The sequence below is a fragment of the Rhinolophus sinicus genome, linkage group LG05 (genome assembly GCF_036562045.2).
Source record: "Rhinolophus sinicus isolate RSC01 linkage group LG05, ASM3656204v1, whole genome shotgun sequence".
NCBI lineage: Eukaryota > Metazoa > Chordata > Mammalia > Chiroptera > Rhinolophidae > Rhinolophus > Rhinolophus sinicus.
In genome coordinates this window covers 49150629-49178487 of record NC_133755.1, presented here as the reverse complement: position 1 = coordinate 49178487, position 27859 = coordinate 49150629, and the positions used below count along the sequence as shown (strand labels likewise).

At 40.7% G+C, this 27859-nt stretch overlaps 2 protein-coding genes across 2 annotated transcripts; one reads left to right on the top strand and one right to left on the bottom strand.

The window, feature by feature from the left end:
- The first annotated feature begins 4844 nt into the window (after window positions 1–4844).
- Window positions 4845–14379, top strand: GKN2 (gastrokine 2). Its single transcript, XM_019717154.2, has 7 exons — window positions 4845–5267; window positions 7434–7636; window positions 9650–9703; window positions 10134–10271; window positions 12126–12236; window positions 12886–13042; window positions 14164–14379. The coding sequence occupies exons 2-7, from the start codon at window positions 7625–7627 to the stop codon at window positions 14244–14246; spliced, it is 555 nt and encodes a 184-aa protein (XP_019572713.1). The 5' UTR covers window positions 4845–5267; window positions 7434–7624; the 3' UTR covers window positions 14247–14379.
- A 4188-nt stretch (window positions 14380–18567) lies between these two features.
- LOC109437728 (gastrokine-3) lies at window positions 18568–25298 on the bottom strand. Its single transcript, XM_019717138.2, has 6 exons — window positions 25223–25298; window positions 23334–23387; window positions 23024–23158; window positions 21334–21441; window positions 20198–20339; window positions 18568–18883 (listed from the first exon to the last, which is right to left on the bottom strand). Exons 1-6 carry the CDS (start codon window positions 25289–25291, stop codon window positions 18789–18791), a joined length of 603 nt encoding a protein of 200 aa, XP_019572697.2. The 5' UTR covers window positions 25292–25298; the 3' UTR covers window positions 18568–18788.
- Window positions 25299–27859: the final 2561 nt, after the last annotated feature.

Here is a 27859-nt window from a genome sequence, read left to right as displayed (position 1 = left end):
CCTAAAACAAAGATAAAAACCTTCCCTTAACTCTACCTTCTTCATACAGAGAGCTTATGACTCCCCTTCCCTTTACATCTCTCAAAAACATCATGTAGGTTTTTGGATTCCATTTTTTCACTTCTCAGTCATAGCTCAACCCACTGCAGTTTGGCTTCATGCCCAAAGGGTAACCGGTAGTGCTGGGACTCAAAGTGAGCAAGGCTAGGAGCCTAACCCTGCACTCTCTTATATGCTGGTATCTTTCCAGTCCTCCGATGATTTGACTATGTACTTTTGGACCTTGATAGTCTCTTCATTTTTGAAATTCTCTCCTTCCTTAATTTTTGTGACACCCAGTTTTACTACAATTGCTCCTTCTACCATCTGAACAATTGGTTGCCTCTCTTCTTCCATCTGTCCCTTCAAGGTTGGTGTTGGATTCTCACCTTGATCCTCTTCTTTCATGACCTGCTCATTCTTCCTGGAAGACCTCCTTCTATTCTGAACCCTTGACACACCCCTACATGATGGAAAAACAGATCAAACCTCACCAAGCTTCAGACTTTGGTTTACAACTGCATATATTAGATGTATTTAATAATCACGTTTCAAAATTGAATCCACTCCAAACCAAGCCATTTTCATTAGTCCCCAAACATGCTGTTTTTCTGTAACTTCTATTTAGTTCAGTGGCATTTTTAACAACTAGTCAATCAAGATAGCCACCTCAGTTATCGTCACCTCTGATTCCTCACCCCTTACTCCTCCTTTAGACAATTGGTCACCAGAGCCTGTAAATTGTACCTTTTAAGTACTTCTTTTAGAAAATAATCTAAAATTTTTTTTGATCAGAAAAGCAATTCCTAGGAAATAGAAAACATGCATGCAGTCATAAATCTACCAGTGAAATCCATGAACATAGCCATCCACCCCCTAAAATGTCTCTGTACCCCTTTATAGGCAACCCTACCCCTCATCCCCAGCCCCTACTAACCACTCATCTGTTTCCTATCCTTTTAGTTTTATATTTCCAAAATGTTATGTAAATGCAATCATACAGTAGGTAGTCTTTTGATTTGGGCTGCTATCACTCAGTGTAATGGATTTGAGATTCATCTGAGCTGTGTATCAATGGGTCGGTCCTTTCTTCTTGCTAAGTAGTATTTCATTACATAAATGTACCACAGCTTATCTATTCAGTCACCATTGAAAGGCATTTGGGTTTGTTTCTTGTTTTTGGTGATTACAATAAAGCCTTATAAATAAATATTCATGCACAGGTTCTAATGTATACTTGCATTTTGGGTGAAAACCTAAGGAGTGGAATTTCTGGGTCATATGATAATTACAATTAACTTTATGAGAAATTGCCAAACTGTTTTCCAAAATGGATGTAGTACCTTGAATTTCCTCCAGCAGTTGTTCCAGTTGCTCCACATCTTTGACAACACTTGGAATTTCAGTTTTGTAGTTTGTTTCTTTGTTATTTTTAGCCATTCTAATATGTGTGCAGTGGTTTTAATTTACATTTCCCTAACTGTCAATGAGGCTGAGCATCTTTTTATATACCTATTTGCTATCTGTTTATCTTTGTTAGTAAACCATTTCTTCAAATATTTTGCCCATTTTAAAAATTGAAATGTGTGTTTTCTTATTATTAATTTGAAATTTCTTTATGAATTTTAGATAAAAGTTCTTTATCAAATACATTTTTTTGCAAATATTTTCTCCCACTTTGTGGCTTTTATTTTCATGTTCTTACCAGTGTCTTTGGAACACCAGAAAATGTTAACTTTATTGAAGTCCAATCTATTAATTTTTCTTTTATGAATTTTTACTTATGACGTTAGCTGAAGGTTTTTTATAGATGACCTTTATCAAAATGAAGAAATGCCTTTTTATTCCTGTTTTGGTAAGAGATGTTATCATGAGTATATGTTCCCAAATGCTTTTCTAGCAAGATGATCATTTGGCTTTTTATTTTTGCATTAAATATGTTGAATGATATTGATTGATTTTCAAATGTTAAATGAATCTTGAATTTCCAGGAAAAACTTCACTTGGTCATGATGTAGTAGTATTTTTATATATTATTTTATTCAATATGCTAATATTTTTGAAGACGTTTTAATCTATGTTCATGAGGGATATTTGTCTATAGTTCCTTTTCTCATAATATCTTTGTTAGTTTCGGTATCGGTAATATTGGCCTCATAGGATGAGCTGGGAAGGAAGTGTTAGCTTCCCTCTTATTTTATGGTAGAATTTGTGTAGTATTATTTCTTCCTTAAATGTTGGGTAAAAATTTGCCCATGAAGCCATCTGGGCCTGGAATTTTCTTTGTGGTAAAGTTTTAAACTACAAATTCAGTTTGTTTCATTGACATAGGGCTGCTCAAGGTATTTATTTCTTTTTGAGTGGACTTTAATAGTTCATTTTTGTCAAGAATTTTGTCCATTTCATTTAGGTTGTTGAATTTTTTAACCCAAAGTTATAATAATTCCTTATTATCCTTTCAATGGGTGTAAAATCAGTAGTGACATCCTCTTTTTATTGGTGATATTAATAACTCAAGTCATTTTTTTCCTTGAATGATTTGATTGATCATTGAAAACCATTGGTGCTTTTTATTGATTTTTTTCTTGTTTTTCTATATCCAATTTCATTGATTTTGCTCTTTATTATTTCTTGCTTTGTGCTTATCTTAGGTTTAAATTTGTATTACATGTTTTCAGGTTTCTTAAGGTGAATACTTAGATCATTTATTTGAGACCTGTCTTTTTTATAATATGAGGGTTTAGTGCTACAGATTTGTCTCTAAGTACTGCTTAAGCTTCATCCCACACATTTTGATATGTTATATTTTTAATGCTATTCAATTAAAAATATTTTCTGATTTCTTGTAACTTTTCTTTTAACCCATTGCTTATTTAGAAGTCGCTTTTTTAAAATGTTCAAATAATTATGGGCTTTCCTGATATCTTAGTTTTATTTAAATTTAATTTAATAATGCTGATTGAATTTGCAATTCTATAATAATTTATGAGGTTGAAATGTTGTATTTATAATACATAAAAATAATATTAGGTAAATTTTTGAGAGCTTTCTCTGTGGCAGTGGCTGTTGTATTTTATGTATATGAGCCCATCAATGTTCACAAAAAGGCTTTGAGGGGGCACTTTGTTATCCTTTCTTTCCATAAGAGGATATTGAGGTACACATGATAAAGTAGAGAAATTGGAATTCAAATCCAGGTGGATATTTCTGGAGTTTCGACTCTTCACCATCTTCTATTACTGCTTTTTCCTCTAACCAGGTCCTTTGCCCATTTAAAAACTTATATGTGTTTGTTATTGTCCTGTAGATTTGTAAAAACTTTTTGTAAGTTGAACAAATTACCCTTTGGAGATTTTTAATAATCGCTTGACTGTTTATTAATAATAAAAATAAAGAATGCTATTCACTCCTAAAAAAAAAGTAGAAAATGTTACTCTTTATCTCGCATATGCATTAAAAGTATTTTCTGGAGTTTTAAATTTGCCTTTAAATTTTGCTTTTAAAAAAAACAATTATCTTTTACATTTTATGCAGTTAGGTTTATGTATCTTTCCTCTTGCAATTTATTCTAATGCTTTCAGACTTACAAAATTTTGTGCATTGCCAAAATCAAATCAAAGCTAACTTGTATTTTCTCCCGGTGTTTTTCTTATTTGCTTCTTTTACATCAGGTACACTGTTTACATGTATTTTTAAAAATTGGAATGGAGTTTTCTGATGGTCGGAGCTATATTAACTTGCCCAAATAACTATACCCTCATCCCAGGGCCATTTATTATTAATAGATTGAATCTTTTTCCCCCTACCAGCAGTTCTGAGCTCTTTCTTAGGTATGGCAAAAAATGACATGGAAATGAATTCATAGGCTGACTGCACCATATTAAAGGGGAACTTTGGGAGAGTGGGGGTATAGAGAAGGTATAAGTTATGGCCTTAGCATGTGAATTTAGGGTCATTAAAGAAAGACTTTAGGGTTATTAAAGGAAAAGAGTGATTATTACACAATGTAGAAAACTATGAAGAATATAAACATGTTTCTGCTTGCCATTTATAGATATGGCCAATATAATTTGTACTTTGGACAACCATTCTACTTGTGCCTCTCTTCTAATACTTTACATTTACTATATTTTAATAGTTATTTGTGTTTTATGATAGACAGCAAACTTTCTGAGAGAGAGACTCATTGGGTCTAGTTCATCCTTCTATCCCTTTCAGACTATTCTTCCAGTGATTTTCATAAGGTAGGAAATCACTAAGAAGAGAAGAAAGAAAGGAAATAAAGGAGGGAAGAAGAGGAGAGAGGAAAAAGAAAGGAAAAAAATGGATAAAGGTAGTATGAAAGGAAAATAACACAATAAAAAGTGGGGCATCTAAGATACGGAGGGAAAGAACAATAAAAATATAGTTGAATGATCCGAGTTTCTTTTGTGGCAACTGAATACACGAATCTCTTTCTACCTCCATGATCACATCTCCTTTCCTTCATTTAGACTATTTCCTCACTAATACCACTTGGGGAGGTTAGTTTGGAAGAAGACTATAGAATGAGTTAAAAGCTAAACTAAGAGTTTTCAACTTTGTCCAAGAATTGAGGGAGAATTTAACAGTTTTTGAGCATAAAAGCAAAATAAGCAAAGTGGTGCTTTCAGGCCGTGAATTAATAGTGATGGTGAGGATGGAACAATAGGCAGCCTGGAAGCAGGAAAACAATGTTGGTCTTTTAGCAAAGACAGATTTCCTCTTCTTGGCATACAGCTAAACTTCACTTCCCTCACGTCTAGATATGGCCATGTGACTGGTCCTCACCAATGGATAATGAACACATGTGGTTATTTTCAGTCTGAAGAAGTTAAAAACAGATGTGTCTTCTCATGCTGTTGGTTTAAACTCCCATCTGTCAGGCTGATAATGTCAAAATAACCATGAAACTACATATTGAAGATGGGGAAGCTACATAAGGAAGAATCTGGAATCTGTAAGTCATCACTTGGAGGAGAGCCACTCATCATGAGGTCATCTGTGTTGGACTTTACGTGAGTGAGAAGCAGCTGGTGTCAATTTTTCTGACTAATTGAAGTAATTGTAACAGGGACAGTGTGGGATAATGAGGACAAGGAATGCAATATGCACTGATGGATTGAAAAGAAAGACTGATGCACTGATGGCTTGAAAAGGGAGAAGCATCACAGAGGAAAAATGGCAGAAGAATCAAGGATGACTTCAAGGTGAGCCTGAAGCCCTGGAGCAATTGTCAACAGAAATAACAATGTCCAAAACAAGAGCTGCTTTGGGGAAAAGAATGCAACAACTTGTATTTTAGACATGTTGAGTCTGATATGTTATGGTATATCCAGATGTAATGTTAATGCTTGCAGAATAAAAAAAAGAAGAGTTGCAGAAGTAAATTGTGTGTGTGTGTGTGTGTGTGTGTGTGTGTGAGAGAGAGAGAGAGAGAGAGAGAGAGAGAGACAGAGACAGAGAGACAGAGAGACAGAGAGAGACAGAGACAGAGAAAGACAGAGACAGACAGAGAAAGGGAGAGAGGAGAAGGTTTCGGTCTCATAATAAAAAAGGTAACATGTAAAATGGCTGTAAACTTTTTTAACCCAAGTGAATTTGCTATTTAGTTTGGACACTAGAATAGCAAGCAAAAGTCTTATGTTTGCCTCTAACTACATATATGATCTTGGCTTTGTGTTGTAACCTATCTTAGTTTTCTCATGAGGGGTTTGAACAGGTTTTGAAACAGCTCTTCCGATCAGAACCACCCACAGAGCTTTAAAAGTCCACCTGTCTGTGCCCCTTCTCAGACATACTGCATCAGTGTCCAAGGTGTGGACACAGCCAACTTGAGGCCCTTCCACGTCAGCGATTTCACCCCCTCCATGGGGAACTGGGTGGCTTAGCCATGAATTTCACTTAGAACAACTTTTATAAACAGTGTCTCATTCTCCCTATTTAAAAGTTTTCACCATTGGGAGAGGGTGGGTTGTGGGTAGGCATGATTTTTTCCAAGTCAATCTTTTGGTCAAGAAACATTCTGGAAGCAGAAGCCTCCTTACTAATGACTCCATCTCAGTAAGGCAAGAAGTTACACTAACCCAGTAACTAATCAGAGAGGTCATATAATACTAGTAGTTAAGAGTCTGGACTGTGGAGTCAGATTGGGCTCAAATGCCCTCCTGCTCTTAGAAGCTGTGTAATGCTGAGCAGTTCCTTAACTTCTCTGTACCTTAGTTTTCCTATCTGTAAAATGGGATATGTATAGAAGGTACTCTATAGGGTTGTTATGAGACTCAAATGAATCAACATATGCAAAGAGCTTAGAAAGTTCTAGAACATAGCAAGTTCCCCATTAATGCTAACTATTATCATTATCAAAACTATAGACTCAGAACTCCTGGCGACAGGTGGGAGACAAAGTAGAGAGGAGGGGGGAAACCTTTGTCTGCCCTCATGTCTATAGGTGTGGGAACTGGCTTACTTTCTGGGGACTTTGGAGCCAGATATGGGTAAAATTTGCAGATGTACTGCAAAACTGAAATTCTCCTTGCTGCTGCTATCTCAGGAAGATGTTTAAAAATAGCACATTTTGTGTCCACCCCAGCTGAACAACCAGAGTAGCAGAATTCCCGTGAAGTGAAGTTGTAGATCAAGGACATCATTTATGCCTTTTTTTTTTTTTTTTTTGCTTACTGTAGTGATTCTCAATATTTGACAATTTTGTAATTTTTTTTATTTTTTTTTATTTCTCCACCTTCTGAGTTCATGATTCCATTCTAACACTAGTTAGCCTTTTTAAATTATGGCATTATAAAAAATTATACAAATTAAACTTTATTCTCTCTATTTTTTTAACCTGAGAGTTTCTCAATGCACCTCAAGATAACTAGAGATACATAAATCATAGTTTACACAGTGTTTTGGACAAGACCTAATGTAAAAATTTGATTAAGCCTGGTAATTGGGCAGAGAAATCTCTGAGCCTTGTTCTTCATGAATCTCTGGAAATTGGCACCAAACCTAAAGGAGAGGAGAAATAACGTCTCAAGGCTGTTTTCCAACGAGGCCCCCCAGCCACAGTTCTTGCCTCTAGTCCCATGTCCATTCCTTGGGTGGAAGAATTCTACAAGCAGGGCCGGGATGAAAAGATACTGAGTGAGGGAGGGCCCAGCTCAGGACTTAAGGGAGAACTTTACCATCAGGGCAGATATTAGGAATATGTCCTCATATGTCTATAAGACGTTTGTGTAAAACAAGCATCTTGCGATGTTTTTAAAGGGTGGAAATCGAACTCTCAAGTGCAACATAGGGCAGATAAGCGGGGAATATTTAAACAGTGACCAAGGGGTGAATTTTCCTTAGTGACTAATGAACTTCATTGATATCAGGATATATGGTTGGCTCTCAGTCCTGATAAAGGAGTTTGCTGGGGTGTGGCAGTGATACGACACCACCTTTTCCAAAGTGACTGGTCTGAAAAGAGATTTCCACACCTAAAGCCCATATAAAGCCCATATAAAGGGCAGAAGCTGCAGCAGGCAGTCTCACTTGCTCCAGCACCTTCTTCCCTTCAGACAAAATGAGAATCCTTGTGAGTATTTGTTATGCTTCTTTATATTTTTGTGCTTGCATAGAATGTTCACATCCAATATTCTCTGTGTTTCAGGGTTCTTAGACAAACACTGGGCATACTTCTAAGCTCTGTAATGGAATTAATGATGTCCTTGGTAGGAATAGTGTTGAATATTAAGTTGCAAATTAATTTGTCCATTGTCATTTCTTTGTGGTGTTTCCTAGAAAACACAAAGAAAAAATTTTGGAAATATCTGGAGAATTTTAATATGGAGGATTTTAAATAATAATTGCTATTATGAGTTTTGGAGGGAATGTAGGCATTTTCTGCATGTAGTATCTAAAGGAAGTGGTACTTTAAAAATAGTATCACTAATAATAATAATAATAATAATAATAATAATGCAGTGGTTATTTCCCAAGTGCATACTAAGCCCTATGATAAACACTTTACACGAATAATTTCACCTATTCATTTCAATAACTCTCTAATGAGTAGCATTTACCTTATTCCACAGATGAAGAACTGAGGCACAGAGGAATAATTTCCCCAAGCCAGTAAATGTGGGATTTAGGCTTGAAATTTACTCATGTTCGGCCCCACTTGCAGGAGCCATCATGCTAAAACATCCTTGCCATGACCCTCCCACTCCTCCAGCTGACCCTAGCCCCAATCCCAGTTTCCCATAGTTCTGTACTGCAGTGTTCCATGGGCAGTGGACTATGCTCAGATGCAGAGTGGAACTCCGTCTCCAGTCTCTCTTCCTTATTCTCACTTAGCTGCTGAGGGAGAAAGCAGTGTTGAACACCCATAAGATGTTCAAGACTGTCAGCTTAAAGAGTTCCCTCTCCCAGTAGTCTCTTGGTTTTCTAAGAGGAGACCTTCCCCTGAAACACAAACTGATAACCATTGTGTATTGATCACAGTGTTGGGTAGGTGATTAGGCCGCAGGGGACACTTCCTGAGCTTAATCGTACCACTAAGGTGGTCAGTCCTTCACCCACCTTTAAAAATCTCTGTATTAGACCCATAAAATAGAATACATAGGTGTGTCAAAGGTTACTAGAGCTGGCCTGGAGTTACAGATGATGTGTCCCTGTGCAAGTAGGCAGGTTGTCTATCTGCACACAGGTTTTGTTAGACACTCCACGCCGTCACCAGGCGAGAAGTGTTATGGGCGATCGGGAAAAGGAACTGCAAATGTCCCACTGACAGTTCTGTCTGCCTTCCTGCAGACCGTCTCCATCAGCACTTTTCAATGACAGCGTAGTGCACTGTGATATTCAGAAGAGACAGCACAAAACCGGGATCAGCGTGTTGGATCAGACTTTTACACAATCACAGCAAACTGTCAGGGCGGCCTCAGGGTCAGTCTCACAGCTGCTGGCCAGACACTTGTCGGATGGTATCAGTAAGGCATGGGTTGTAGGAGAACATGGAGGTTTTCCTGGGTGTCAGTGTCGAAAGTTAATCATGCCCTCATGTATCTTATTTTCATAGTTTCCCTTAGAAATCCATTGCTGTCTATTGCCCAAGAATCAATTTTCAACCTTTTTTACCGTCTTAGTGTCAAGGAATTATTATTTATTTATATATATATATATATATATATATATATATATATATATATATATATTTTTTTTTTACCAGAGGACACACATTGACCTCTTGCAATCTAAAGTGTGAATCACACCAGGGTTTTCCGATAGTAAAATCAGTTCTTTCTCACTGTTCACTTGCCCCAAGTTCTTTCTGGCATAAGAACACATGCTATGTATAAGGTTTTGATATTGGGAAGAGCTGAGAATTGGGTGACAAAGGTAGAACATGTGTCTGCCAAATAGCATGAGTAAGTGAATGTGTGTGTTTCATATTTTGGAAATGGACTATTGACCATCCATGACCACTCACCAGTAGCTCTAGGTGTGCGTTTTTCTGAGGTATTTATGCTTGTCCTGTCCAGTGTCCCCTCATATCTCTACCGTCAATGATTACTCTATGGGGAATGGAAGTGAATGGTCTGTTTTTCAGGTGGGATTTCTGGTGGTTCTGGCCATCTTTGGAACACAATCTCACGGATATCAGGTGAGTTGATTCATTATGGACTTTATAGGTTGGCAATGTGGGGAGAGGAAAAGGAAGATAGAGGATAATTTGAAAGACAATAGAGAGTCCATATGACCTATTTGAGATAGAATTCTAGAAATAACCAACCGTGGAAACAATGAGATTGATTATTTATTTCCAACTGCAATACCTAAAAATGTAAACTATTGCTTGCAAATGTGGTCAGTCTCATTTCTCCTGTGATATCATTGCTTTTCCCCTATAATATATAGTAAACCATGAGGAAGAGTTTTGCATTCTCATTTTAGCATGTGCTTAGATCCCAGTGAGAGGTTTCAGGCTTCGATTTCTTGTTCATAGCAAGTGGAAGGCTTTGTTTTGCTGGGAGGGATCCTTTCAAATGCATGTGATTTAAGAAAAAATCATTATGTCTTTGTCGTCAATCTAGGTTTATAACATCATCAGTCCAAACAACAATGGTGGCAACGTTCAGGAGACAATTGCAATTGACAATGAAAAAAATACCGCCACCGTTAACATCCATGCAGGATCGTGTTCCTCTACCACGGTTTTTGACTATAAACATGTAAGAAGCAAGGGGATTTTTATATTCTTCAAGACTGGGTTTCTGAAGAGCAGAGGGGTAGTCATTTAGTACACATTTGTATTCCAAAATCTATCCTTGCAATTCCATTAGAATTTCCTTACTTTTGCTTTTCCCTTTAAATAATCAAGCTATTGACTAAAAAATAAACAAAATCATTTCTAAGGAAAAAAAAAGGAAACATACACGTTTACTTGACTTCTTAAACATACATGTTTACTTGACCTCTTAAGTGGAAATTGGAACACGATAATATTGTTTCACTACAGGCTCAAAGCAATGTCTGGCACACAGACTCTCAAAAATATTTGTCAAATGAATAAATGAATGAATTAGAGCTTCTAATAAAAAAAAACAATTATGCAGAAAGAAAACCAATCATGAAACAATCGCAAATTAGCAGAAATCCCGATTATACACATTTAACTGTGTATGTAGGATATGTAATAAATCATACTTCTTCTGTATGAAGGGAAGTATGTTCATTAAAAACACCTAGCTATTTCCAAGTTTTAGTTACTGTTATTAACAAGTCTCAGACACCTGCTCAGAAAACTTATTCTGTCCTTTATCTACTTATTTATTTGTCTGTTTTCCATTTGTTCCATGGACAGTAATTAGGGACCTGCTTTTACCTAGAGACAGAGCTGTGTACTGTGGATATAAGTGGGTTGTCGTCTATCTCACTGGTTGTCTGAACATGTTTTCCTTCTTCTTTTTTCTTGTAGAAACCTTCTCACACACTTCCTCCCCATGGCATTGGTAGTTCCAGGACACCTCTGAAATTATAGAATCTTTGAAAGATATGGTTTAAAAGGAAGTTGTTGTGAAATTGTTTTAAAGCAGATGCCAGGGAAATCCCAAAACTGTCCTTACAAAAATAAAGTGCTGAGGATTTGGTTTCAGCCTCTTCCACTGTCGTCAGTCTTGGCCTCCATCTATTTCTGAATTTTAGGAACTGGCAATTTATGAGAAATAAAAAATAGGAAGTACAAGGTTTATGTTATATATAGTCTAATAGGCTATATAGTTATTTAGAATTCTGCAGAGGAAATTCCACTCTAGATGAAAATTAAATGGCCTTAGGTTCCTTCTGGCTCCAAGGTCCTCACTCTCCATTGCTCTTCCAATCCCACCTTCCTTCAACCCATCCCTATTGAGTCAGCTTGGGTTTGAGGTGGAGAAAAGATGAAGAGAAGATAGTAAAGGAGGGAGGAATAGATGAAGCATGTATGTATGGGGGATAAGGGTGGGTGTTGGTACATTAAGGAGAGTTTCTAAAGCATCGCTGTCCAATAGAACTTTCGGCAGTTGTTGAAACGTTCTATATCTGTGGTTTCCAATACAGAAGCAGCTAGCCACTTGTGGCTATTGAGCACTTAAAATGTGTGACAGAGGAAGTACATTTTAAATTTGATTTAGTTTGAATTAAAATTTGAACAGCTGCAAGTGGCTAATCACTAACGTATTGGAAAGCACAGTTCTAAAGAATATTGTAATTATTCCAAATGGAGGAAGAGGCTGGAAAAATCAATAGAAAGAGAGAGAACTACCGCTTCTCAATCTTTCAAAGCACAAACTGCAGACCCTGGTTCCATAACGTGAATAGTGGGGCACAAATCATGGGTTTTCACAATTTCAGACATAGTGATGAGAAGTGAAAAGTAAAAATGCTATATAGAAGAAATCAAATGGATAGAACTGATTGCAGATTGGAAAAGAGTCACATGTACTCACTGTGCATGTTGAAGGCTTCTCAAGGCTCATATGTCATCCTCACCAAGTTCAAAACCCAGGGAACTGGGAGAAGTAGTAACTGTGCTCTTGCTGCCTCAGGGTTACATCGCAACTAGGATACTTTCCCGAAGAGCCTGCTACATCCTGAAGATGAACCATCAAGCCATCCCTGCTCTGGACCAACTCGAACGGTACATCTATGAAAGGAAGGTAATTCTGGAGTACCCTTAAATATTCCCTGTTCTTGAGCCAAGAAATACTGGTGCCTATGGAGAAATGAAGAGAGTAAGGGATCATAATATTATACCTTATTGCTTTCCAATTATTAAAGTGTTTGCACGTTTATTGTTTTTGATGCAGGAGTACATCCATTAGGTTGATTGCCACCATAAAGCCCCAAATGCAATAACTTATGATAAATTCCACTGTCTCTGTAGAAAGAGCTAAACAGCCTCTGTTCTCAGAGCAGGTCTCTAAGAAATAGTGATTGGCAGGGAAATGAGTGGAGTTATAATATTCAATAACACAAGGTACAAAGAAATAATATGGTACAGTGAGAATAAACAAACACTACATGAGACTAAAAGTCTGGGGTTTAATTCTCCCTCTGTAATTTCCCATCTGTGCCACCTTTGGCATAGGATTCACCCTCTCTTGGGTTTCATTGTCACCAGAAACAAAATAATGGTAATAATGAGGCTTCTCTGAAGACCAAGTGGTCAGAAAAAGGTGATGTCTTGAGATCCCTGACTGCCTTCTATTTAATAATCTGAAAGAGAAGAAATCACAATTTAGAATAAAATATCCCAGATTATGTCAATTTATTTTACCTAATCCCACTCTTATTATACTGGTCTAGGCTTTGAACTCCATGTTCTCCAGCAAATACACCTGGGTCAAGTACAACCCACTGCAGTCTTTGCTTACAGATGTGAAATGGTTCCTGTTTGGGTCACCCATTGAGCAGCTCTGCAAGCATATCCCCTTATATAAGGGTGAAGTGGTTGAAAACACACGTGAGTACCAATAAATCATTCCTTCACCAAATATTTTCTGAAAGCTCCAGGGTGCCTGCCTGACAGTGCTAGGTGTTGTGTGAAACACAAATAAACGTGAAACATGACTCAGTTTGGTTTATTTTGGGAATTAAATACCGACGATGAGTAGAAATTGTGCTAAATGTTTGGGAGGAGGAGTACAGAAATGAATAAAACTCTGCCCCCAAGGAACACGTAGTCTAGTGGAAAAATTGACCAGTTACCACAGAAGATGGAATAAAACAGGATTCCTGGGTGTCAAGGAAAAACGATTGGAATCGTTAATATACAGCATGGTGACTAGTTAATGATATGATATTGTATACTTGTAGATTGCTGAGGGTCCATCTTAAGTATTCTGACCACACACGCAAAAAGAGTTACCTATGCTAATTAACTATGTGAGGTGCTGGTTGTGTTATCTTGATCTTGGTAACTATATATATACATATATGTAATTATCATGTTGTACCCTTTAAATATACACAAATATATTTGTCAATTATTCCTCCAAAATGTTAAAAAAGAAAAGAAAGAAATAGTCTCAGAATCTAGGATAGAGTTGGTCCAAAAAAAGAGCAGGCAAAGTGCACTTGACGGAGAGAGAGAATCAAAGCCCTGATTCATCCAGGTAATATACGCTGCTGCAGTCATTTCCTGGTATTATTACACAAAGTTTCTAAATACGGCAGAGAGGTCAGAGTGACGGACAGGCTGGGCCACTGATGTTGAACACACAACAGCAATAGCAAAAATTCCCCAGAGTAATGGAAGATAGATAAAGAAGGAAAAAATGGCATTTAATACATTTCTACTGCCCAGAAACAATTTGTAGCTAAGACATTTGCTTTTTGTAAGGTCATTAGTGCTCGTAAGTAAAGACACATAGGCATGGCATCCACTCAGAATGTCATAGCATCAATGGGATTGAGCCAGATGGTACTTCCAGGAATTGTCGGTCTATTTAAGCTAGCATTATTCTTTGCAATGCAAGTATAACTAAAACCTTAGTCAAGACATTTACAAAAACACATTGGTCTGCTGCATTCTAATAATATATTTCTTAATGCTCTTTCTTCAACAATGTTCCCCCTTTTCAGGTACAGTCGGTGCTGGAGGCTGTGCAAAGGCTGGGCTCCTGGGCATCTTTGGGATTTCCATCTGTGCAGACATTCGTGTTTAGGCATCAGACCACTGGTTTCATTTTTTCAGAGATATATCCTTTTGTTTCTACTCAGCAGCCAAATTCAATTCTTTCCCAATGCCCCAACTGATTCTGAGATTCAGTAGTAAAACATAAATAATGTATTTACAGATATCTGGGTGTTTTTTGTTTTGGAGTTTTTTGTTTTTTGTAAATAACAAAAGGATGCCAAATGCTGTTTATGTCAACATATAGAAGGAAAGTAATTGCCAGGATTTCAAGTAAAGCACATAAAGTGTGTCAATTCCCAGATAATATAGCTAGGTCACATAAGGCTGGCCAGTTGGGTACAAGCCTCCATCTTCGCATCTGCTCAGTAGACCAGCTGCCCATCTGTCTGTCCAACATACCTGGGCTGCCTGGGTGGAATAGGGGCTCAGGTGGCACTGACCTCCACCTAGTGTGTGTGTGTGTGTGGAGGGGGGGTTGTGATACCCTTATCAAACAACTTCTGCTCAGATGAAGGAAAATATCCCTTCTGACAAAGCACCCAGCATGGAGGGCCATTCACTTTCCTTTTAGCTCATCAAAGCAGTAGATTCAATCTTAATAGACACTATCATGATATATTTTGTCCCAGAGTGAGGAAAGAGGGAGGGAAGAACACTACCTATCACCTAGAAAAAGAGGTACCTTCCTGAACATCTTAACAGGAGTGAGAACCTATTCAGGAATGGCAAGTCAATATACAAAAGGAAATCAATTTCTAATATTTCAAATAAACTGCACAGAGTAGTCATATTTGCAGATCATATGGGTGGTTCTCATGTGGATAGTCAGCTGGATGCAAGTTCAGAGCAAAGAGAAACACTTTAACAAGAACTTCTCTCTGTCATTGATTGCTCCTATGCCCAACGATGCACATCTGCTTCACAATAACTATTTCTGAATATATTTAAAGCACTTACCATGGCTCAGCCCTGGGATAGATACGCTGGAGGAAGAGCCCAAGCAGAACAACCACAGTCAAGAAAGTTGTTTTCTTGTTGGGGAAGTGAGACATTTACATGAAAACATTTGTAATAACAGTAAAAAGGGACATAATAAAGTGCCAAATGAATGGTGTACTAGTTGGTACCTTGGTGTTTGCAAGTGATGGAATCCAAATCTAATTAACTGAGGCTGGAGGAGGTAGACTCTATCCCTATCATAGAAAGATAGGAATACTCTGGTCTTGGGTGGCTAGAATTCGGTGCTTGAAGGTGGCCTGACTCTCTTTTTCCTGTCTCAACTCACCTTCTCTCTCCGTGTCAGCCTCAGTGTCTTACACTGGCTTTCCCCAGGATGACAGAACCAACACCATCTTCTCAGTGTTGTCAATGAAGAGGCAGTTCTACTTGCAAATTAGTTTTAACTTAAAAATCTCTAGAAAGGACCCTGTTTGAATCACTCGGGGCACGTTCTTACTCCTGTAGCCAGGACTGGGGGAGGTGAGGGGTTGGGACAGGGATAAGGGTGTTATAATTGGCAACTTCCTTTGGAATTTATTGCTCAGAGATGTGTTATCCTCATGAATTTTTATAATGTCATTCCCATTTTAAAAACAGAACTTTGAGTTCTGCTTCTCCCTGACTCTGCTTTCTTTAAGTCAGTTAACGCTGCTCAGTGCTGGTGTCATACTGAATACCTGTTAAGAGCAGCTTGTGGAGTGGGCCAGGGACATGTGGTAGTCTTAGGAACACCCGAGTTAGCAGTTGCTGTAGGTAGCCCCCTGCAGCACTGAACGTCTCATGCTCCAGCTGCACATAGGACCTGGGGCCAGGCCAGAGCGCTGAGTACTGTGGGGGAATGTGGAGCCATGGACAGCAACAACTCTGCTCAAGGAGGGCGGCTGAGGGCATTGCCTGTGTGAGGAGGAGAGCTGGGGGGCTGCCTGTGTAGGGAGGAGAATTGGGGGGCTGTCTGGGTGAGGAGGAGGGCTGGGGGCTGCCTGGGTGAGGAGGAGGGCTGGGGGGCTGCCTGTGTGAGGAGGAGGGCTGCCTGGGTAAAAAGCATTGCCAAAACTGACACAGGCCAATGAAAGGCTTTGCAGAAATCACTGCTAAGATACATGTTAAACTGTGGTAACAGTGTCTCCACCCCAAGCAGGCATCAGGATGAAGGGAAGCAGCACATTTCAGGCAGGATAAAGGGCCCAACTCCTGATCCCTTGGGAAAGTGAGAGCATGGAGTGGGCAGGGAGCCAGACAATAAGCTATGGGCAGCTACTGTCCTCAGCGGGTTGGTGAGCCAGCCCACCCATGCCCACAGACAGAGGCTTGGGGCATTCAGTTCTTCCCTGAGGCTGCAGGGAAGCAGGAGCGATGGGGGACTTCAGAATACCACCGTCTAGGGTGGAAGGGGTTAGGGAAGGGAGCAAGACTTTCCCCCTAAGGGGAAGTCTGTTGATGGAATGCCATTCTCTAAACATGGAGGCCAGGGAACTTGAACTCTGTCTTGGATCTCTTCTCTCTGACAAGGGCCTCTTGGACAAGGGTGAAATTTTTGCAGGCATCTCAGAGATTTCTTGGAGGGGGATTTCTGTATGAGTCCCAGCTGGGATGTAGACATAACAAAGGACTTCTGGTGATCCCTCTGAGTGCCTGTTTGCAGAAGGATAAGGGCAAAGCTTAAGGAGACCTGGGACATACTCCTAACCCAACAACAATTCCTGGATGGGAGGAGCAATGCCAAGCACATGGTGACATCTCGGGCTCAGAGTTGACCCCGGTTCAGTTCCCAGTGGGCTCATGCTTGAAGCCTGAGGGTGTGGAGTGGGGACTGTGAGTAGAAAATCTTCCTTGACAGGCCCTGGAAGGTCGAGAGGACAGCCCTTGCTGTGTCTCAGGACAGCGATTACAGCCCAGTTAATGACAGTCAGGAGTGATGAAGCACAGGCAGGCAGCAGACCTTGAACCCAGAGCCTCTGGGATGAGCCCAGTCTAGCTGACAGAGTATCTGCGGGCTGGTAACAGATGGAGACAAACATGGTGGGTGTGTATGGGGTCTTAAAGTCTGTGGGAAGTAACAGGGATGTTATAATAGTCAGGTGGAGCCGGGAGGTGACGGGAAATTCAGGGGCTCAGACGTCTGGAGTGGGCATGGGGGGAGACTGGCATAAGAGCAGTCAGTAGGTAACAGCTCTCACACCATCACGGAGCTCCAGGCAACTATCACAGGGACTCGGGCACACGGGGCAAAGATGGAGGCTGAGTGTCAGGGACAAGGTATATACGGGTTGGGGTGGATGGACAGCCATAGTAGCTTAACTCTGGGGACTCACTGGACCAGGCCCTGGGGCCAGATCCTGCTTTGTGGTCCTCTCAGGGCCTTTCATGGACCAAGCCTTGACCTGTCATATCTGATATTTCCACTCTAAAGGTGTTTATGCACCTATCTCTGTTTTCCTTATCTTTGACAAGCCCTCTGTGACCAATTCATAGGTTCTGAGCCTCTGGCCTGCCCAATATACTCTATTTAAGCCCAGTTCGAGGTTTATCTTGGGCCTTTCCCATGCACTTTCCCTTCTATTCATCACTGAGGCAGCCACACCAGGTCATGACTCTACAGAGCTGGAGACAACTCTGTCTCCTGCAAATTGGCACGGAGTAACCTGACTCCTCCCACTCCACGCACGTGCACTATTCAGCACTCAGCCCCACACACCCCGACCCAGTCCCACCCTCTTTAAAGTGCTCCAAATGTTAACACCACCTTCTGTGGACACCTGTGTCTGTATCTCCAATACGCGCTCCTCTGTTTATCCTTGGTTCTAAGGTAAGGGGAACCAGGGATGGTCTGTGTGGTGTAGGCCCCTGTCTCTGTCCCTCCCAGCTAGATGAATGGACAGTTCAAGAACCAGTGCTAAGAGGCCAGGCCCCTTATTCATTTGCAACAGAGAGAAATGCCTGGGAGTTACCACTAAGGGGTTGAGACCAACTCCAAAGGGAGGTCTGAGAGGTCTAATTTCACTTGGATCCCTCTCAGGGATTTTCGTGGTGTGGGCTGGGCCACCACATTGAATAGGCTTCTGTAGAATCTCGGAACCTATTTGCAGGAGACAGAGATGTGGCCTCAGGCTGTGCTGTGGCTAGTGTCATTTATTTATTTATTTATTTATTTATTTATTTATTTATTTATTCATTTATTGCCAAACTTCTCAAGGGATACGCCAATGAGAGGCCCTTAGAAATGAGATGTTCCAGGAGAGACACCTCCTCCTTCACCCCATGCAGAGGTGTGATTTTGTGGACTGCACGTGGATGGGAATGCCAGTAACTCCAAATAGGACAGTGCAGACAGGGAGGGCTAGACCACCATCTGCTAGACCAGTGAGACAAGAAACTTTATTATTCTAACCCAGAAGGAGAAATTGTACCCAATTTTAAAGATCACGGAGTGGGATCTTGCGTTGAAAGGTAGAAGGTAGAAATGAGGCGCTTTCTATCAACACAGGGGTTGGGTGTTGGGCCCCCGAGTGCTGGTTTCAGGCCAGTAGCCCTGTCTAGATGGGTCCGTCCTGCACAGGGCCAACCTAGAGGTTCAGAGTCCAGGAATCTCACCACAGATGGAGAGCCCCATAAAGGACAGAAGCTGGATTTCAAAACAGGAGTCAGGGTCAACTGCCAGTGCAGTACCTTTAAGAAAAAAGAGAAGCATTTCACAAAAAAAGATTCCTTACTCACTTTAAGACCCCAAAATACAGAGGCTATATTATGCCTTGAGCCTAAATCGGATGTGGTGCCCAGGAGAGCTCTACAGGCAAGAGACTGGGGACTAAAATGGGAGTTCTCCCCTATACTGAAATAATTGGCCTCACATCCCCTCTTTCTACTCTTTCCATTTCTTTTTGTTTGTTTGTTTTATAAATTTTATTGGGGAATATTGGGGAACAGTGTGTTTCTCCAGGGCCCATCAGCTCCAAGTGGTTCTCCTTCAATCTAGTGTGGAGGGCGCAGCTCAGCTCCAAGTCCAGTCGCCATTTTCAATCTTTAGTTGCAGGGGGTGCAGCCCACCATCCCATGGAGGGAATTGAATCAACAACCTTGTTGTTGAGAGCTCACACTCTAACCAAATGAGCCATCCGGCTGCCCCCCCAGAAGCTCAGCAGGAGCTCATTGTCTTCAATCTACTAGTTGTGAGGGCGCAGCCTCACTGGCCCATTTGGGAATCGAATGGCAACCCTGTTGCTCAGAGCTCACGCTCTAACCAATCGAGCCATCTGGCCACCCCTCTTTCCATTTCTTTTACGGACTGTTAATCATCCTCCTTAATTCCCAGCCCCTCAAGTTCTCCCTATTTTCCTGCTGGATCCTCCTGTTATGAAGAAGCCTTGTCCATTAGGTTAATTTATATTAATACTAAGATGTAAGTGACTGGCAACAGCCTAATCGAAAGAGGTTACTGACTATATCTGGAATAGCAGGCAGATTTTGGAGTCTTATCTGGGAGCTGTCCAAAAAGGTCACCACTGAGCCCCACCATGTCCCCAGCAGGGGTGCCCGCCACTGACATGTTCCTTCCCCAGTGTGGTGAGTGTGGTGTACAACTATTAGGGTCCTGCTTTCCAACTTCTGGGCAGCGTGAGAAACAGGAGGACTGAGAACCCCAGAGCCATGGGCCTCTAATGGTGGGACACCAGGCGTTGGGCTGCTTGGGCAGAGGGTGACGAAGCTTGGGGTCAGGTGAGGGGGTCCAGCAACTTTCAAAGGAGATGACTGTCCTCAACATTCTGGTAAAGCTAAGTTAACTCTGCTTCTATTCTTAATGAGCCCTGGTGTCAGGAATCCTCTGCCACCTGGGGAAATATATCCCAGGCCACATTGTTTTGATACCTAGTAACAAAGAAATGGAATAGACCCGAAAACGGTCCTTAGAATTTGCCAGTGACGTGAAAATCATATTTTTGTCGCACGCCTGGCCTTGGAATTCTAGTTAAGCTATTCACACACCTTCTTTTTGCTGCTGGGCAAAGTAGGTGGGGACCTCTCGGCACATGTCTTTGATGGGCATTCCATACTGGGCTAAGTTCTTGACTCGGCTGGGTAAAACAGTGTAGGTCAGGCCGCGAGTGGATGGATAACGCTCTAAAGCCTGGAAGAGGTGGCATTTCAAAACGGTGAGACAGCTTATAAAGGTGGTACAGCAAGGAGGAAGAGGAGAAATTATTCCAGTGCACGTGGGCTATTGAATTTACGAAAATAGCTGTGAACCCAAACTTGCCCTTGTGGTTCGTCTCTAGCTGTAATATCCTATCTGGCCACAAGGTGACGACATTACTCCAGAAAAATGTGTGTAAGCATCCGTCTTTGAGACAGTCTATTCCTTGAACCTCTCGTAATGTCATAACTCTTCCAGCCTCCAGTGCTTTTCTCATATCTAATGATAATATAGAATAATTTTAGAATTCTTTGTTGCATTTATATTTTTTCGTTGTTATAACTCAGATCACTGCAATACTTTCTACTTCTCTTGAAAAAAATTAAGTTTTTTTTTTTTTTTAATTTGACCTGAAGTGCATTTTCCCCCAGAACCAGTGACCTTCCTGCCACAGATATAAATGTCCAAATATCCTGGACAGGTTACTTAAGCAAATGACAGCAAATTTCAACGACTTGCCAACGACTTCCTGCTGATTTTTCATTTATTTGACTACCCTTGTCATTTAAGAGGCTGAGGGGAATTGCATTTCAGCAGTCTTGGGCTTATTTTTAACTAAAGATAATATGTCTGTATGTGTTTGGTATGTGAGCGGGGAGGAGAGAAGCCATGGAAATACGGATACTCTACTAGTTCACTCAATATTTATATTCAACAATTTATAGTCTCTAACATGTAGCTCACACGCCTCTGGAATATACAAAAAATATGTCATTACATAGAATTTTCATTGATCCAATTATTATTTGACTTAAATGGGCCATGGACTGGCCTTGGGGTCCTTTGCATGACAGCGGGACTTCACAGGCATTAGAGACAAGCATGAACTGAGTTCTCCTTGTGTGAAGAGCATCATCCTAGGAGACTAGGATGCAGAGTTGGAAACTACCAGACTAGGAGGGAACCATGGGGAGCTGGTCTCACTTACCTGGTGGTCCAGGGCCTTGATAATGTCATCCAAAGTTGGGAAGGCAGCTTGGTCCATTTTGGCCAAGATACAAGCCATCTTGCCAAACAGCTTAGCCACCAAGAGGGCCTTAAAGAAACGCAGTGGAACCATGTCATTCAGTCAGTCACAATGTGAGGGGGCCACACAGCTGTTCTTTAGACTGTGATGTAGAGCACCCCGGGGGAGGGCAGCCTTGGGCGCCAGAGCGAAGAGCTAGGAGTAGGACTGGCAGTGCACACAGAGCCATGCTACTCCCATGGGCCTTGTGGCACTGCCCACTGCAGGCGTGGGAAAAATCCCCCAGGACACTCTGTGCACCACCAATGGCCTAGTGGGACTAGAGGCAGGCCCGGTTACAAAGCTGACTTGATGGTCCTGCTCTAGCACTTAGCAGCTTGCCCATCTGTAAAGAAGAAATAATAGACCCTCCCCCACAGTGCTGTCATGAGGATGAGCTGATGAGACGAGATACTCACTTCCTGTAAAAGCATCTTGCAAGTTACAGAGAGCTCTCGGAATATACAGGGTGATTAGGATCCTTGGGTCATGCCCTCTAGACCCTGATTCTAGGCCTGGGTCTGCCACTGACCACCCCTCTGCATGGCTCTGGGCCTATCATGTGGCCCCTTCAGCTTCGGATCAGAGTAGCGGTTCTCCAGAAGTGTCTGTCTTAGCCCAAGGACACCACTTGCATCTCCCTCCTCCAGCCAGAGCAATTCTGACTTCCATTCTGTGTAGTGGAATTTATGAAATATTTTGTTTGAAGAAAAGTTTCTGTGGCTTAAAACAGAGATGGAAACTACTAGACTACATGACCTCTAGGATGATTCAGGCAATGTCTCCTTGAGGAAGTCAGGAGTGGGTTAGGTGAAGAGTGAGGGAGAAGGTGTTTGGGGAAGCGAGGATGGTAGGTACAAATGGCAGCAGAGACAAAGCCTGTGTTTCAGGTGTCTGTCCTGAGATGGTCAGTGTGGAGGTGGGCAGAGGGGCTTCCAACCTACAGGGGCTGGATGGCAGAGGGTCTGGGCCAGAGTGAGTAGTTTGGGCTTTTACTTCATTTAATCCTCTCAGAGTCATTTCACATAGGAAAGGTAGCTATTGATGCTATTTTTCAGATGAGGAACCTGAGGCACAGAAAGGTTGAGTGATGTCTCACTCTATAACCTTTCTATCAGAGAGTCAGGCAAAGGACATGGGTTGCCACTCCCCAGTTCTGCGTCTTTCTGCTAGGTCTTACTATCTAAGGATATGGAAAAGTGGAGGCAAGATTTCTAAAAGTGAAAATAAATCATTCTTTTTTGGAAATATACTGGTTAAAATCTGAGCTCAAGACCAAATCACTCCTATAGCATATAACAGTTATAAGAAACAGGGTTCTTTAAATGGCTCTCTTATTTCAGAGACCTTCCGGAGCCAGGTGAAGTCCACCTCACAGAAATGCAAACTAATGTGGGATCCCTACAGACCACAGAACTTCCTCCTACAGTCACTGGCTCACAACTGCAGGAAAGCTGGTCCCTTACCTAGAGAAAGGTATTCCCATCGAGAGCCTAAACCTAGAGAAGGCAAATGTAGACAGTGTCCTCTTCTCTCTGGGAAAACAGAAGGTTAAATTTTGGAGCAGACAAGGCTTTCTTTGGCATTGTAATGAGCGTGTCCCACATCTTACATTCTTGTAGTCCAAGGCTCCATCCCATTCACTCAAAACATTGTTGTCTCGGATGCTGACTGTACCTCGCAAGGCATTGACATGGATGCTCTGGGTCCCAACAGATCCATCTAGAGAATGGCTGTCACTGATGTTCTGGAGAAAACCACCCAACAGGGAGAAGAGTTAGAAGTCCAGAGCTGCTGCTTTGCCCATCTCTTGCAGGTTTCAAGGGGCACTCACAAGAGGAAAGTCACCCTGGATTATCACCTAGGAAATACTTCTGCTAAAGGAAAACTAGACAGGTTGGATGTCCTCCACCCTCACTCACCATCAGGGCCAGAGATGGAGTCAGGAAGAAGACCACAAGGATAGAGGACACAATCTGAAATGGAAACAAAGATCAGTGTAACCTGGCTCCCTTAGTCTCAGATGAGCCCAGAGCCTGGAACTCACGGACCCCTGGGGTTGGACCCTCTCAAGACGATCTCCGAGGTCTGACAATTAAGTTCCTGAACTTGTTGCACTGATGTTGCTAACCTTTTTTGATATCAGAGGGATTATTCATTGTGAATTTGTACCGACTGGACAAACAGTTAAGCAAGTTTACTATTTGGAAGTGCTAAAAAGGCTGTGTGAAAAAGTTAGACGACCTGAACTTTTCGCCAACAATACATGGCTCTTGCATCACGACAATGCACCAGCTCACATGGTACTGTCTGTGAGGGAGCTTTTAGCCAGTAAACAAATAACTGTATTGGAACACCCTCCCTATTCACCTGATCTGGCCCCCAATGACTTCTTTCTTTACCCAAAGATAAAGGAAATATTGAAAGGAAGACATTTTGATGACATTCAGGACATCAAGTGAAATACAATGACAGCTCTGATGGCCATTCCAGAAAGAGTTCCAAAATTGCTTTGAAGGGTGGACTAGGCGCTGGCATCGGTGCATAGTTTCCCAAGGGGAGTACTTCGAAGGTGAGCATAGTGATATTCAGCAATGAGGTATGTAGCACTTTTTCTAGGATGAGTTCATGAACTTAATTGTCTGACCTCGTATAACTTTCGCAGTCTCTTGTATCCCTGGGACCCCGATATGTATCAGGAGACTATTCGGTGTGGTTGGTATGGGGTGTGCTGCCTACAGAGAAGACAAAGCTTTATCGTTTGCTTAAGAACTTCTTTTGTTTGCTCTACTCCTGCTGTTAATCACTAAGTTAGATATTAGGCAACCCGATCAACCCCTTGATCTGCACATAGGGCAGGATCACCTTAAGCCAAATTGTAAAACAAGTGATAATTCAAGTTCTCAGTCTCTCTTTTCTGCACCTTCTTCTCTCTTCCCTACTACGGGGGACCCCTCTCTGTATCCTCTGGAACCTGATATCCTCGCGGGTTATTTTTCTCTAGATTCTCCCACCTTGCCTGAGAATAAAGGATCATGTGCCACTTATTTACACCTTATTTGGAAATAGAGTTTACTTAAATGTTACTCGTTCTTGAGATATTTTCAATGAGTCATTTTCTCTTGGTGTAGCCTTCCTTACCTGTTGAGGGAATTTCAGGCATCGGAGAGTAAGTGCAAGAGAATTAGTGGGGCAAGAACAGGTTAGGATAAGAACGTGTGACAGTGAAACTTTCCCTGTTCCCCATAGCTCATTATTCAGCTCACTCAGCTCAAGTGCACTTACAACATAAGCAGAAATCGACAGGCAACCTCCCTCTCCTCCATTCCCACAATATCCTATGCAGTATTCCACATTCAATGACACCATAAAAGTGGGATTCACCTTTAAAGGAAAACAGTTGCTCTATGAACAATAATCAAAATGCAGCTTAATCAAGGAGATACCTGAGATGCAGCTAACAATAATATTTTATTAAACTATTTTGAGAGTTGGTGTCATATATTAAATACATCTGAAACTTTACTTCACTGGCAACTTGTAAATAAGATGAATCTAGGAAGAGAAAACCCTAAAATATGAATATCTCCTCAACCCGTAAAGATTCTTGACCTTTTAAGAAACCCATCATTCAGATGTTACAAAACAGAAAGTCTTGCCAACAGAGAGGTTATGCATCAAATTAATATTTGGAAATTCTATTTGGGCTGAATTTGAAGTGTCCATAAGGGGAAGAAAAAAGAACTGCTCCCTGGTAAGTTTGGCTCTGAAAACGTAATCATCTACATTTGAAATCAGAAAATATACTTACAAGGTGTTTCATATTCTCTCTCTCAGACCCCATGCAACTACATGCATAATAGAATTTTCCATGTCTCATTTATTTTCTAAGTCTGGTTTATATAGTCCTGGACCTTTCAACTGTTGCCATAATAAAGTACTCTGGGGTAGTTAACCATAATCCAGATACCATTCAAGGGGGGAAAAAGGCAAGTTTATGCAATCACAGTTATCACTTTTCTTTAACTACTTCTAAATATTTTCCCTTTGCTGTGATACCTCTACTGGTTCCAAGGCAAACATGGGAAATGAACAAGTCTTTGTGGGCCGGCATGCCCATGACCTTAATGACTGAGGTAAGAACTGCAAAAAGTAGATCTCGCAAAATGGTTCTGACACAAAATCAATGAGTTCACTGTTTCTACTTCTCAATTCCAGAAAAGTTCTTTATCAACAGCGGAGGGTTGAGAAAAATCTTATGAAGCCAAAAGAGATGGATTGGAATTACAAGATTAGATTGAAAAGCAATCTGGTTAGCTCTTCATCCAAACTCCAAATCATGTGGTTTGCCCTTCAATGCCCTCTGCCCACTCACCAAACTGGCCTCATTTTACCTCTTCAAACATCCACCTCTGGTTGATTTCCTGATATTCTGATATTTTGCTTTCACTATGTGGTTTGTCTCTCTCCTGGCTGCTTTCATTTCAGGGTATTTTTTCCCCTGAAAAGACCATTTAACCAGCCTTGGAACTCCTGAGACAATAAGAACACTTTCCTATGATGAGACAAGCACTAATTCAGGCCTTTTCATACATTATCTTATTTTTTCTCAAGCTGTTGACTGGTGGTAGTAAGCCAACTGGGGCAAATTCCAAATGACCAGACCCAAACAGATATTTTTTTTTTTCCTCAGAGAAGATGAAATACATGGATGAGTTAAGACACTGAAATAATCAAAGAGGGAAGACAGACAGCTCAGTCTGTACAGTGCTTAATATAAGCTGGCAATGGGAAACTGAAGTAGATGGGCTTTGAACCCAGGTTCAGACTATATCACACTCATATCTCCATTACTGTCAGTACTTTGAAAAAACCATGCACAGAGCACATGTTCAAAGCTATTGACTGAATAAATATTAAAATAATGACTTTCATTCTTTTGCATGTGGTTATCCAATTTTCTCAACACCATTTATTGAAGAGACTATTCTTTTCCCATTGTGGGGTCTTGGCGCCCCCATCAAAAATTAGTTGACTGCGTGTATGTCTATGTGGGTTATGCTTGGGATCTCTATTCTGTTCCACATGTCTTTGTGCCTGTTTTTATGTAGGTTTCATACTATTTTGTAATACAGTGTGTCTATAGCTTTGTAATATGGCTTAAAACCAGCAAGTGTGATGCCTCTAGCTTTGTTCTTCTTTCTCAGAATTGCTTTGGCTATTTGGATCAAAAACTTAAACGTAAGACCTGAAACTGTAAAAGCGCTAGAAGGAAACATAGGGGGAAAGATCCTTGACCTTGATCTTGGCAGTGATTTCTTGGATAAGACATCAGAAGCACAGGCAAAAAAGCTAAAATAAATAAGTAGGACTACGTCACACTAAAGAGCTTCTGCACAACACAGGAAACAATAAATTGTAAAGGCAACCTACAGAAAGAGAGAAAAATTTGCAAATGACGCATCTAATAAGGGGTTGTTATTCAAAATATATAAAGAACTCATACAATTCAATAGCATAAAAGCAAATAATCCAATCAAAATGGGCAAAGGGCCAGAATAGACATTTTTCCAAATAATACATACAAATGGCCAATAGCTCAACATAATTAATCATTGGGGAAATGCAAATTAAAACCACAATGAAATATCACCTCACACCTATTAGGATGACTATTATAAAAAAAGACAAGAGACATCAAATGTTCGGGAGGATGTGGAGAAAAGGAAATCCTCATGCACTGTTGGTAGAAATGTAAATTGGTGCAACCACTATGAAAAATTGTATGGTGGTTCCACGAAAAATTAAAAATTAAACTACCGTGTGATCCAGAAATCCTGTTCTTGGGGATATAGCCAAAGGAATTGCAAACAGTGCTTTGAAGAGATATCCGCACACCTATATTTATTGCAGCATTATTCACACTAGTCGAGACATGGATGCAAGTGTCATTTGACGGATGAATCAATAAGATGTAATTACACACACTCACACACACACACACACAGAGAGAGAGAGAGAGAGAGAGAGAGAGAGAGAGAGAGAGAGAGAGAGAGAGAATATCATTTAGCCATAAAAAAGAAAGAAATCCTGACATTTGCAACAACATGCATTAATCTGGAGGGCATCATATTAAGTGAAATAAACCAGACAGAGAAAGATAAGTACTGTTTGGTATCACTTATATGTGAATTAAAAAAAAAGCCAATTTTATAGAAACAGAATAGAATCATGGTTGCCAGGTGATGTAGGTCAAAGGATATACATTTCAGTGGTAAGAATAGGTTTGGAGGATCCAGTGAACAGCACGGTGACTATCGATACTAATATGGTATGGCATATTTTGAAGTTGCTGATAGTAGATAGTAAGTATTTTCACCACACACATAAAAGAGTTAACTATGTTAACTATGTGAAGTGATGGATGTGTTAATTATCTTGATCTTAG